Source organism: Triplophysa dalaica, chromosome 11 (assembly GCF_015846415.1).
Source record: "Triplophysa dalaica isolate WHDGS20190420 chromosome 11, ASM1584641v1, whole genome shotgun sequence".
Lineage (NCBI taxonomy): Eukaryota > Metazoa > Chordata > Actinopteri > Cypriniformes > Nemacheilidae > Triplophysa > Triplophysa dalaica.
The window spans coordinates 16,048,725-16,061,622 of NC_079552.1; the positions used below are offsets into that span (position 1 = coordinate 16,048,725).

The window sequence follows — 12,898 nt, forward strand, 5'->3', positions numbered from 1 at the left end:
TACAGAAATATTACAACTAATGTTCTCTTTAAGCTGCGAACGTTCGCAGCCATGTGGACTCATTGAAGCTCCCGCGCATTGCAATTTTAACCTGCATGCGTGTGGACAGAAACGTCAATTCAGGCAGCGGAAGCAAGCAATGGAAGAAACGTTATAAAAACCGGTAGGGTAAGATTTGACAGCCGAACGACACCACATTACGTTACGTATAGTACTGATGGTGCACGTTAAACCAGTTGCCCCGAAAATAACGCGGACTCGTTGCATCATGTTGCTCTGCTTAGTCTTATTTGATGCTCTACAGTAAAAAACAACATAATATTGCTATGACAGTAGGGTTGTTTCTATTTAAATATCTCCGTTTACACATTTAGTATACGGGGGTCCCTGCTCCATGCATCTCTCATATAAGGGGTCCTCGCCACGAAAAGACCCCTGGTCTAGGAGATTATTACAAAATGCGATCTCACTGAAGGATCTTAGTTCCTGTTCTCTGTTTTTTGGCAACAGGTATGCATACATTTAACTTGTAATTGTGCCTTAATTCTGCACTTATGGATAGTGCAATTGAAATCTATACTTGGTTATGGTTGTAGCATCAGTGTTATATATATATATTTTCTGAGAGACTGTAAGCATCTAGGAAAGCATGTACAAAACATGTGATCTGCAGCTTTTGCAAGTCATTTTATTACAAAAAACATTGTGTGATTCTAAATAAAAAAGTTAAAAGCACAGTAACCTGTTTTTAGTGTGTAAGACTGCAAATATGACCTTGAATAACCTACAATTACTGATGAAGTACCTTTCTAAGTTTCACAATATCAGAGTCAATAATATTGATTTAAAGATTGGTTTTGCAATTATGAATGCATGGCGACCTGATAAAAGTTTCCAGGCATTGAAAAATGGGAAAGCGTTAAAAAAAACATTTGAATTCACTGGTGTGGCCAGATAAGCTTCTGAATTACTGTTAACTGTATGTATAAATCATAAGACACCGCATTCAATGTGAGGTGACTTGCTTTAATTAAAAACACATTTTTACAAGAAATATACAGCATGAAAATATACATGACTACAAACATTATAGATTGACAAAACACACAAGCACATATATGAGGGGAAGGTTAAAAGTTAATTTGCTTTGGTCTATTCACAGTGATTACACCTTCAAAATAGATATCTCTGCACGTGTAAAACAAATATATTGAATATGTCAATATGAGAAATATTCCCATGTGTATTTAATCAAAGGTGTGATTGACTGATAGAAGAGATGTAGTACTGTTGAGAGGAAAGAGAACACGAACAGGATGCCCATTGGACGATTCAACACATTTTTCTCCCCGTCCAATCACAGTGCTTCTCTGGCCATTCGTGATTAGGATTCTCAGGTCGTGTCGTTATAAAGCTATTGCAATAACGTTGTATCATCAATGTGGATCGCGTTTTCACTGTTTTAGTACATAATCAAAAGGTTATACAATGACAAATAGCGAACCTTTCTGACAAATACTAGTGAACTAGTGTTTGATCTTGAATGCAAACATACAGATTGACTGTCAGGGATAAAGTGTCTTTCCTTTGATTGCGAAGAGTACATTTTTTTTTTTTTTGTAAAAAAGGGAAGCACTGAGTGTTCATACAAGGTGAATGTAAAACACATGCAAGCATCTTTGGTTGAGATGTATGAAATGTCATTTTGCATGCAGCTTTCTCTCCATGACATAGTTTTGTCATTTTATTGAATCCTCATTACAGGTGGCTGTCACAGTGTTCAGGGCAGCTTTCACAATAGCCAAAATGACAACCGGGGATGATGCTTTATAGTTTTGACAGGCATGGAGGTGTTCAGACCCCAGTTAAATACTCTAGATTTTATGAAAATATGAAAGCGCTTACTGCTGTAAGGGCTTTCCATGAATTGCTGATGGCAAATGGTCCCTAGAGAGTTTGCGGATCTGTTAAACCAACAGTTACCTGTGTTACCACAAAATAGCATTAGGTGTTATATATAAAAATATACATCATATATATTTATATTTTAATTCCTCTTTATTTTTTAAAGGATCTGTTCTGTAAAAAACAAAAAGTAAAGATAGTGTTATATATATTTATCCCATTTTTAACAAAATGATCACAAATATTTGATTAGTATTTCTGTATTAAAATCTAACATGACATATATATGTATTCATAAACTATGTTATTACTGAACAGAAATGCTCCACCCGCTATGGCTGGAAAAATGGTAACCTATGTGATGTCATAACCTGATACCAGATTGTCTGGCATCATAATGCTACGGTCTCATGCACACATGCAGTTCACTACTGTATGTACAGTGTGCACAGCGATACTTAGGAAAGAAAAATATATTTTGTCTCTATATCCGCTTGTTATGTTCGCTAATATACAATCTAATTATAAAAATAACACTTCTACATTAGTGATTAGTATCAAATGTAGTGTAAGCAGCGAGTCAGTGGGATGAAACAGAGAGTTCTTACTGCATAGTGCTGCAAATGGCTGAAAAGAAATGCCACAATGCTAGGACTCTAAACATTAGCATAACAACAAAAACACCAATGCAACAAAACTGCAGTTTCAGTGACCAAATATGAGATGCTCAATAGATCTCTTGGTTGATAATGGTATGAATTGAGTTGAGCAGTGTGTTCAGACCATTACATGATATCACAACTTGTGCTTGAACCTCTATTAACCATGTAGCTGATTTATGAAGTTCCTCTCACCTGTACTTTGATCTTATTGGGCTTCTGATGCGAGCTTCTCAATGTGCATAAGATATTAATCATAATTATGAAAGATCGAGGACATCCTTCCATTCAACTGTGCTAATAAACTGCTGTATGCAGTCACTGTACATTCAATGGAAACCACTCACAGGTTTCTGAGGCGGTGTGAGGAGCATCATAAGGAGATGAGAAAATACAGCTTCATGCTTTATTGGCCTCGGCTGACAGGGCTTGTCCCAAATGGCATATTTGATGTGACTCACAGTCATGCTGCCTCTTCTCCAAAAAAACCTTTGTTGTTTTAGCAAAGTGAAAATGTGCTCACAAAACACTCCATCGCACTCTTTCTTCAGGACATGGGCAGGAGTTGAACTCTCAAGTCAGTGGAAAAATGTATATGCAACAGGTCAATGGAATTTTGAGTTGGAAAGGACTGAAATTGTTGTATGGAGCTTTATGTTTCTTTAAACAAGATTTTAAATGAAAATGATTATTGAGATTTTTCTCCAAAATCACTGTAGAGAATACAAAAACAGTCTGTCGATTCTATCTGGGCCTGGACAAGGAACGCCACAACAACTGGAATTAAAGTGTTCACGAAAAAAGTGTTGTGATGACTGGTGTTCTTCACACAACCACGGTGAAGGTTAATTCTGAGATGTCGCTGGTAGAGAATGGGATGAGTCTGCTAGATTTCAGTGGCAGTGATCTCCTCAAAGTGGATCTCGTTGCTCCGCATGTCAAACTCCTCCATATCCCTGTTCTCCAGCTCCAGACTGAGTTCCCTCATCACACGCTCCAGGTCACGGTTCCGCCGGTACATCTGGATGTAGTTCTGCTGCAGCTGTTTCTGGTAACGGATCACTTTGTCTTTCTCCTCCTGCCACACCCTGCGCTCGTCCTCGAAGGCCTCCAGCTGGTCCTCACTCCGCCTCCTCTCGTACATCAGCTCAGCTCGCAGACGCTCCACTTGCTGACAGAGACCATGCAGCACGTCCACGCTCTGGCGCTGCACCTTCGCTTCATCGCTCTCATACGCTAAGCGCAGCTCCTCGCTGCCGTTGTCCCGGAACGCAGGGCTGAGCCCGTGGAGGATTCCCACACGGCTTTGGGGCAGGGGTAGACTCATGCATTGACTTTTAGAAGGCTGGGTAGTGGGCATCGCCAGAGCCTCTTTGAGACGGAGAGACTCTTCTTCCAAACGGCCCATCTTCTCTCGCAAGAGCTCTGCTTCACTCTTGCGGCGCTGTAGCTCATTCTCACATACCTCCAGTTCTAACATGCGGGTACGGGCTGTGGCGCTGGCCTCTTGTGAGCGAGCGTGGCTGGCCTGCCGCTCGGAGCGGGCGTCTCTCAACTGAGCCTTCAGAGCAACAATCTCACTTGACTTTTGACCAAGGTCTGCTTGAACATCCTTCAGCTGCTGCTTCAATAAGGAGATCTCACCTGACTTCTGACATACCTATAACAATCACGACAGAGTGATAGAAGAAAATTATTACTCGACGAGAAGCAACAGAGTCTGACACTGATTCTTGTCTACGACACAACTACACTTTTTGGTCAAAATCGCATAATCTGATACATCAACTTTCGAAACAGAGTGTAGGCTGAACAGAGGTGGACAGTACTATTTATAATTTATTAGGCATATTTTAGTAAGTACATAAGTCAAGTATCTGTACTTTATCTGAGAGTTTTTACTTTTTAATATTTTTTAACAAGCATACAGTATATTCACGAGTTCGCCCTCACAGATAAACAGCTCCGTTATAGGGATAGATTGGTAAAGCATGGGTATGCATGTTATGCGTATTGGCGTGTTGTGCAGGGAGTGGGCTCCGAGCTCACCAGATCTATCCGAACCCGGAGCACTCTACCCTGGTCGGGGCAAGTGCGCCGGGCTCGGAACCGGCTCGAGCCCAGAACACACCCCCCCGAGGGTCCAGCTGGACTGAGGAAATAAGAGGAGTCGGGGTGGAGGAGGGATGTTTATCTGGCAAGAAGCATCAGGTAAGACTGCTTGTCTATTTATAGTAGAGGTTGCTTGACCTGATAGGGTAGGTGCTGTGATTGCTAATGATGTACCAGCCGAGATGGTTGTGCAGAGATTGCATGCTCGGCTGATAGGTATTGCTGGTGATTGAACGGCGTGCTGATTATATGCTTAGGTTCCTCCCGAACTTTGTTAATAAAACATCATTTCACGAGTTCGCCCTCACAGATAAACAGCTCCGTTATAGGGATAGATTGGTAAAGCATGGGTATGCATGTTATGCGTATTGGCGTGTTGTGCAGGGAGTGGGCTCCGAGCTCACCAGATCTATCCGAACCCGGAGCACTCTACCCTGGTCGGGGCAAGTGCGCCGGGCTCGGAACCGGCTCGAGCCCAGAACACACCCCCCAAATGCTTATAAACTGAAACTCCGCCGAAGTACGCATACATCCCCCCCAAAACCATGCTTGGCGTTACGGAGGTGCAATCCGGAGGCAGGTAATTAGGAGAGGATGAGGGCCCCGCTGGGGCGGTTACTGCTGTGATGCATGCATCATGATGATTGGTGTCTGCTGCTGCAGTGCACTAGTTGAAAGCACAGAGCGCTGCTATACTGGCTCTGTGATGATTGATGTCTGCCGATTCAGATTGCTGGATGGAATTTCTTGCCACTAAGGGGCATTCGCTGCTGCGGGACTGGCTTCATGACGGGTGGAGTCTGTGCTGCGTAGCACTGGTTGGAATCTCGAGCCCCTTCGGGGCAGTCGCTGCTGCGCTACTGACTTCATGGCTAGAGGTGTCTGCTATGTGAAAAATGATTTGGAGCGTGAGCCCCTTTTTCTTCATGACGAGATGTGACTGCGCCGCAGGTCACGAGTTGGAAGCTCGGGCCCCTGCAGGGGCGGTCGCAGCTGCGATACTGGCTTCATGTTGAGAGGTGCCTGTGCTGCGGAGCACGATTTGTAAGCACGGGCCCCTGCGGGGGCGGTCGCTGCTGCGGTACTGACTTGTGACGAGATGTAACTGCGCTGAAGAACTCGAGTTGGAAGCTCGGGCCCCTGCGGAGCGGTCGCTGCTGCGATACTGGTTTCATGTTGAGAGGTGCCTGCGCTGCAGGGCACAATTTGGAAGCTCGGGCCCCTGCGGGGCGGTCGCTGCTGCGATACTGGCTTCATGACGAGATGTGACTGCGCTGCAGATCACGAGTTGGAAGCTCGGGCCCTTGCAGGGCGGTCGCGCTGCGATACTGGCTTCATGACGAGATGTTACCGCTGCAGATCACGAGTTGGAAGCTCGGGCCCTTGCGGGGCGGTCGCGCTGCGACACTGGCTTCATGACGAGATGTGACTGCGCTGCGGATCACGAGTTGGAAGCTCGGGCCCTTGCGGGGCGGTCGCGCTGCGATGCTTGCTTCATGATGAGATGTGGCTGCGCTGCAGATCACGAGTTGGAAGCTCGGGCCCTTGCAGGGCGGTCGCGCTGCGACACTGGCTTCATGACGAGATGTGACTGCGCTGCAGATCACGAGTTGGACGCTCGGGCCCTTGCGGGCGGTCGCGCTGCGCTACTGACTTCATGGCTAGAGGTGTCTGCTATGCGAAGCATGATTTGGAGCGTGGGCCCCTTTTCTCTTCATGACGAGATGTGACTGCGCCGCATGTCGCGAGTTGGAAGCTCGGGATCCTGGCTTCACGTTGAGAGGTGCCTGCGCTGCAGAGCACGATTTGGAAGCACGGGCCCCTGCGGGGGCGGTCGCTGCTGTAGTACTGCCTTCATGGTGAGAGGTGCCTGCGCTGCCGAGCATGAATTTGAAGCTCGGGTCCCTGCGGGGGCGGTCAATGCTGCGATACTTGCTTCATGACAAGATGTGACTGCGATACAGGTCACGAGTTGGAAGCTCGGGCCCCTGCGGGGGCGCTCACTACTGCGATACTGGCTTCATGATGAGATGTGACTGCGCTGGAGACCACGAGTCGGAAGCTCGGGCCCTTGCGAGCGGTTGCGCTGCGATGCTGGCTTCATGACGAGATGTGACTGCGCTGCAGATCACGAGTTGGAAGCTCGGGCCCTTGCGGGGCGGTCGCGCTGCGACACTGGCTTCATGACGAGATGTGACTGCGCTGCAGATCACGAGTTGGAAGCTCGGGCCCTTGCGGGGCGGTCGCGCTGCTGGCTTCATGAAGAGGTGTGACTGCGCTGCAAATCATGAGTTGGAAGCTCGGGCCCTTGCGGGGCGGTCGCGCTGCGACGCTGGCTTCATGAAGAGATGTGACTGCGCTGCAGATCATGAGTTGGAAGCTCGGGCCCTTGCGGGGCGGTCGCGCTGCGACACTGGCTACATGACGAGATGTGACTGCGCTGCAGATCATGAGTTGGAAGCTCGGGCCCTTGCGGGGCGGTCGCGCTGCGACGCTGGCTTCATGAAGAGATGTGACTGCGCTGCAGATCATGAGTTGGAAGCTCGGGCCCTTGCGGGGCGGTCACGCTGCGACACTGGCTTCATGACGAGATGTGACTGCGCTGCAGATCATGAGTTGGAAGCTCGGGCCCTTGCGGGGCGGTCGCGCTGCGACACTGGCTTCATGACGAGATGTGACTGCGCTGCAGATCACGGGCTGGAAGCCCGGGCCCTTGCGGGGTGGTCGCGCTGCGACACTGGCTTCATGACGAGATGTGACTGCGCTGCAGATCACGATTTGGAAGCTCGGGCCCTTGTGGGGCGGTCGCGCTGCGACACTGGCTTCATGACGAGATGTGACTGCGCTGCAGATCACGAGTTGGAAGCTCGGGCCCTTGCGGGGCGGTCGCGCTGCGATGCTGGCTTCATGAAGAGATGTGACTGCGCTGCAGATCACGAGTTGGAAGCTCGGGCCCTTGCGGGGCGGTCGCGCTGCTGGCTTCATGAAGAGGTGTGACTGCGCTGCAGATCACAAGTAGGAAGCTCGGGCCCTTGCGGGGTGATCGCGCTGCGACACTGGCTTCATGACGGGACGTGACTGCGCTGCAGATCACGAGTTGGAAGCTCGGGCCCTTGCGGGGCGGTCGCGCTGCTGGCTTCATGAAGAGGTGTGACTGCGCTGCAGATCATGAGTTGGAAGCTCGGGCCCTTGCGGGGCGGTCGCGCTGCGACGCTGGCTTCATGAAGAGATGTGACTGCGCTGCAGATCACGAGTTGGAAGCTCGGGCCCTTGCGGGGCGGTCGCGCTGCGACACTGGCTTCATGACGAGACGTGACTGCGCTGCAGATCACGAGTTGGAAGCTCGGGCCCTTGCGGGGCGGTCGCGCTGCGACACTGGCTTCGTGACGAGATGTGACTGCACTGCAGATCACGAGATGGAAGCTCGGGTCCTTGCGGGCGGTTGCTGATGAGATACTTGCGGGACGGTCGCTGCGATGAGGCTAATTTGAGATGATGAGACCAACGTTGTGACATGGAGGATCTGGTTGCCTCGTGAGAGATTCATGTGGCAGTGCTGACGTCCGAAATGAGTACCGGCTCAGCAGAGCTTCCAATGTGAGATATTCCCTGCGAAGGTGTTCCCGAATGATGAGTCTGGATGAACAAACTGTAGACTTTGAGCCAGTATGTAATGAGGTGTTACGTCCTTCTTGGGAGTTGTGTGTCAACGTGGCCGGGGTTGGACTGACAGCCAAGACTATCTGCCGATATGGGAAAGGAGGGTTTGATGGGCTTTCCTGATGAGCGACAAGTCTGTCCGAATGTAGGTTCTAAAAGCCTCCGATGACCACCGGCCTAGGGCTTGGATCTGTGGCTGAGATAGGCCCTTTTGGAGGGCTGTGGTGGCTGCGCCTATGCGGAAGGAGTGACCGGAAAAGTTTTCTGCTGGGATTCCTGATTGGAGCAGGACGGCTTTGAGGTGCTTCTGGAACCAGAATCGTGAAGCCGGGCGATTATGTTCGTCGATAAAGAGGGGATCCGATAAGGTTGCTGTCCGGGGTTGCCTGTAGCGAAGATAGGCTAGGAGGGTTCCATACGGCTGAATCGGTGACTGGAGGTTAAATACATATATGAAATGGCCTCTCCTGGTCTGGTCAGTCTTACTTTGCTTAATCGAGTAAGAAATTGTCTCTGAATCCAGCACTTGAAGGTCATACACTGTGGGGTGGACCGCGGGGTCAAATTTGGATGTGGTTGAGAACTCTGAGCATCGTAGAAAACCGAAGAACGCCAATGTGAACATGGCGTCGAGTGTGCGCGCAACATGCTTTGAGTGGTATCCTTTTCGGAGGGTGGAGATACATTTGGTGAGAATCTCCAGGGTGATGGGTCTCCTAACATCTTGACGGGCGGGTTGGGATCTTCGAATGCCCTGGATAACCATTGATGTTTGAGAGCTTGCTATGGCCGGCGACGTAGAGTTGAAAATCAGTTTGTGGAAGAACTGGAGTCCGCTTAGGTATCCTCTGATGGAGCTGGCCTGAAGGCTATTGGCAGTGTTGAGAAATGAGATGAAGGAGGTGATGGTGAGGAGTGAAAAATCCGGGAAGGAAATGCTGAAAGTCCTGTGAAATGATTTGAAGCTTCTCCACGCCGTAAGGTATGATTGCAGGGTCCTTGGGGAAACTGCCTGAGTGATGGAATTGAGAGAGGCATCGAGAAGGTTGTGCAGCGGGTGATTCACTGAAAGATCAACTCCGAATAAGGTGGAACAGGGGTAGACACGGGGTCCGCTTCGGGTGCTAGCAGCTTAAACTTCTGCCAAAATCTGCGCTCTGACTCCGCTGGAGACTTGTGGAGGTTCCCACGCAGCCGCATTAGGAGGCGCGGGCATCGCGATCGCTGTAGCCAGTGAGAATGCTGGGCGTGCCTGTTGAAGAGCGAGAGAGGAGGAAATGGCGGCCGCTTGCGCGTCGTGCGGAGGCATGCTCGCGCTTACGTTGGCAGTGGCGCCGAAGAAATGAGGTCCAGAGACCGGAACTCTTGACTCTAGCGGAGGCATCCTCATGCTAGAAACGGATTCCGGCGCCGCGGGCCAGGAGCCTGGGGCGGGAAAGGCGGATCTTACAGCGGCCGCTTGTGTGTCTAGCGGAAGCGGGGTCGCGCTAGCAGCGGCAGCTGCACCGAAGAATTGTGCTCCTGAGACCAGTGCTTGTGTCCCTAGTGTAGGCAGCCTCGCGCCAGAGAAGTGTTGTTGAGCTGGTGCTCCTGAAGTTTTTTGGCCGGCCTTGCCAGGGGGACCCACTGCATTTGCTGTGATGTCGTGCGCGTAGAGCTGAGATGCCTCTGCCTGCCGGAGGTGCTTAACCGGGATGTCCGCGGCGTCCAACGCGACAAGTGCGCTACCTGGATTAGCTGGATGACTGCTGCGGCGTCTCGAGTGATGGAGGCCATGCCGAGCCGCGGCGGAAGATTGCTCTTGCCTGGAATGGACGGGACCCCTAGCCGAGCCTGACTCATTGTTGGCAGCCATACGGTCCGACCTGCCATGCGGGGCGTCTGTCTGGGACGACACGTAGAGGGTGTAAAGCTCTAATTTTGACATCCGCCTGCTGAATGGGACTTCCGCGTTGGTGAGGGCCTTATGAAGACTCTGGACCGTCCATTTGCGGAATGTTGGTATCTTGGGGTTTGCAGAGGCGTAAGACCTCGCCAGTGAATGAGGTGGAGATCGCGCTGGTGGGAGAGATGCCGAACCCTTCCGCTTAGATGCGCGCCGCTCCGAGCGGCGTGGCTGGCGGCACCAATGCGAAGCTTGGGAATCATCCGTAGAATCTAACTCTGAACTGGAGAGCTGGGGTGCGCATAATGGCGCCGAAGGATCTGGAATAACCGATACACTGTGAACTACTGGAGTCTCAGACATCGTAAAGGAATTTGACGATGTTTATCTGGCAAGAAGCATCAGGTAAGACTGCTTGTCTATTTATAGTAGAGGTTGCTTGACCTGATAGGGTAGGTGCTGTGATTGCTAATGATGTACCAGCCGAGATGGTTGTGCAGAGATTGCATGCTCGGCTGATAGGTATTGCTGGTGATTGAACGGCGTGCTGATTATATGCTTAGGTTCCTCCCGAACTTTGTTAATAAAACATCATTTATACTTTTATTTCCACTACATTTCATAAATAATTGTTTGTGTTTTTCACATATTATTCTTTCAACACTTAACTACATAAAAAATCTAGTGCTTTCTTAATTTTACTCCTGCTTTTGAAAGTGAAAGTAAATTTTAATGTACTAAGGTATAACGTAAATATAAAAATGGACACAAAGTTGTCCTGAAGTTAACTTCCGGTCTGTGGTTGGTTATAATATAACAATGTATTTGATATTAATTTATAGTAATATTACCTATGATTCATATTCTATTGTAAATTAATTTGATTAAATTTAAACTACCAAACATTGATTGATTCTTTGCACCGGTCTACCGGAAATTAAGTTTGGTCCACGTAACGTTATGTTGTTGCTGCTGAAACGTCTATATTATTTAGTAAATTTTTACCGAAGTAAAAACACTGATAAAATACAGATACTTGATAAAATACTTAAGTACTGTCCCCTGAGTCTGAACTGGACATTAAGTTCTGTGAAAAGACTCTACCAGGTCTCACCTCCCACTTTGTTTCTTCCAGTCTGGGACCCAGTTGAGTCTGCTCTCTCTCAAAAGATGCACATTTCTTCTCCAGTGACTCTCTTTCCTGCAACAGTTGGGAATAGTCCTCCTGCAGTTTCTTCTTCTCTTGCTGCAGCTGGAACACCTGCAGCTGAAGAACCTGCTGCGCCCGTTGGGCCTTCAACTGCACTTGCTTCATCTTTAATGCGCAACTCTGCCGGAGATCCTCCATTTCCTGCTCACAGCGCTTCTGTTTCTCTTCATACACCTGTAGAAAAGAACATGACAGGATTCAAGATTTATATTTTGTCTCGGTGATCTATTGTATTAGATCATCCAAATAGCACCAACAGTTTATAGAAAACTGTATGTTTAATTATCACCTGACAGATAGCTGCTTCATTCTCATCCAGGTTGTCCCTGAGTTGCTGTAGCTCCAAGTCTCGTTCCCTCAGTTTCTCCTCTAGTTCACGTATGACCCCTTCATATCCTTCCCCCGGAGCCGGGGACCTTCCACACGATCCACTGTCTGACAAGGGTTGGCCTCTGCCACTTAAAGACCCTGTGCTCTTACTTGATGACGATCGGCCGCTGTCTGAATTAGAGTGTCCGTGGCCACCGCCGGGGCGTGTTTCCATATTCCCATTGGGTACCTCACTCTGTGCAAGGCTGTACCCCGTGCTGCTGTAGGTGGGCAGGCTGGAGAGCGAATTGCGTCCCGAGTCTGACATGGTACAGGATTGGCTACTCCTTGCGTTGCGTCCAGCGCTGTAAGAGTTCCGCTTCTCGGCACAAGGCAACCCTGCTCCAGCACCAGGAAGTAAGATGTTGAGACTGCCCTGGCTTTCAGACATATTGCCCCCTGGACGAGGTGACAGGTACTGCACGGAATTACGATTCTTGGGGACCACAGGCTTAAAGGCAGTGGGACGGATCAATATCTTCTCCATACTCTGTGATGAAAAACAGGACTTTGTGATAACACACTGACTACCTTAATGCTCAAAACAAAATCACAATGGAATCATCTACATTTACATTTACATTTACATTTAGACATTTAGCAGACGCTTTTATCCAAAGCGACTTACAAAGAGTTTAGGAGCAATAAGCAAAAGTTCATACAGGACTTCTACTCTTGTGGAGGACTCTTGCAGTACATAGTCATGGTATAGTTTGTGACTATAGATAAGATTAAAAGTGACCCCAAAATGAAAATTCTTTCATCATTTGGTCCCCTTTAGTCATTCCAAACCTGTATGACTCAATGGGTGAAAAGCTAGTAGGCAGAGTGACAATAAAGGGATAGTTCACTCAGGGATAGTGGAACACAAAAGCAGATATTTTGAGAAATGTCTTTGTGGTTTTGTGTCTGGACAGTGGAAGTCAATGTGTGCTAATGTTGATCGGTTACCAACATTCTTCAAAATATCTTCTTTTGTATTCTACTAAAGAAAGAGTCATATACAGCTTTTAATGACATTAGGGAGAATAAAAGATAAAAAAAAAGATTGTGTGAAATATCCCTATATGGTCACTCTGCCTACTAGCTTTTCACCCA

At 48.5% G+C, this 12,898-nt stretch overlaps 1 protein-coding gene across 2 annotated transcripts in view; it reads right to left on the reverse strand.

Annotated features, from left to right (window-relative positions):
- Window positions 1-1,012: 1,012 nt before the first annotated feature.
- Window positions 1,013-12,898, reverse strand: part of lzts2a (leucine zipper, putative tumor suppressor 2a) — a 55,512-nt gene continuing 43,626 nt past the window's right edge. For both annotated transcript variants that reach the window (XM_056761322.1, XM_056761321.1), the window contains 3 exons: window positions 11,721-12,290; window positions 11,336-11,605; window positions 1,013-4,224 (listed from right to left, as the gene is read on the reverse strand). In XM_056761322.1, coding sequence (XP_056617300.1) covers window positions 3,451-4,224; window positions 11,336-11,605; window positions 11,721-12,290 — 1,614 coding nt within the window. In that variant the 3' untranslated portion in view covers window positions 1,013-3,450. The remainder of the gene's footprint in view (window positions 4,225-11,335; window positions 11,606-11,720; window positions 12,291-12,898) is intronic.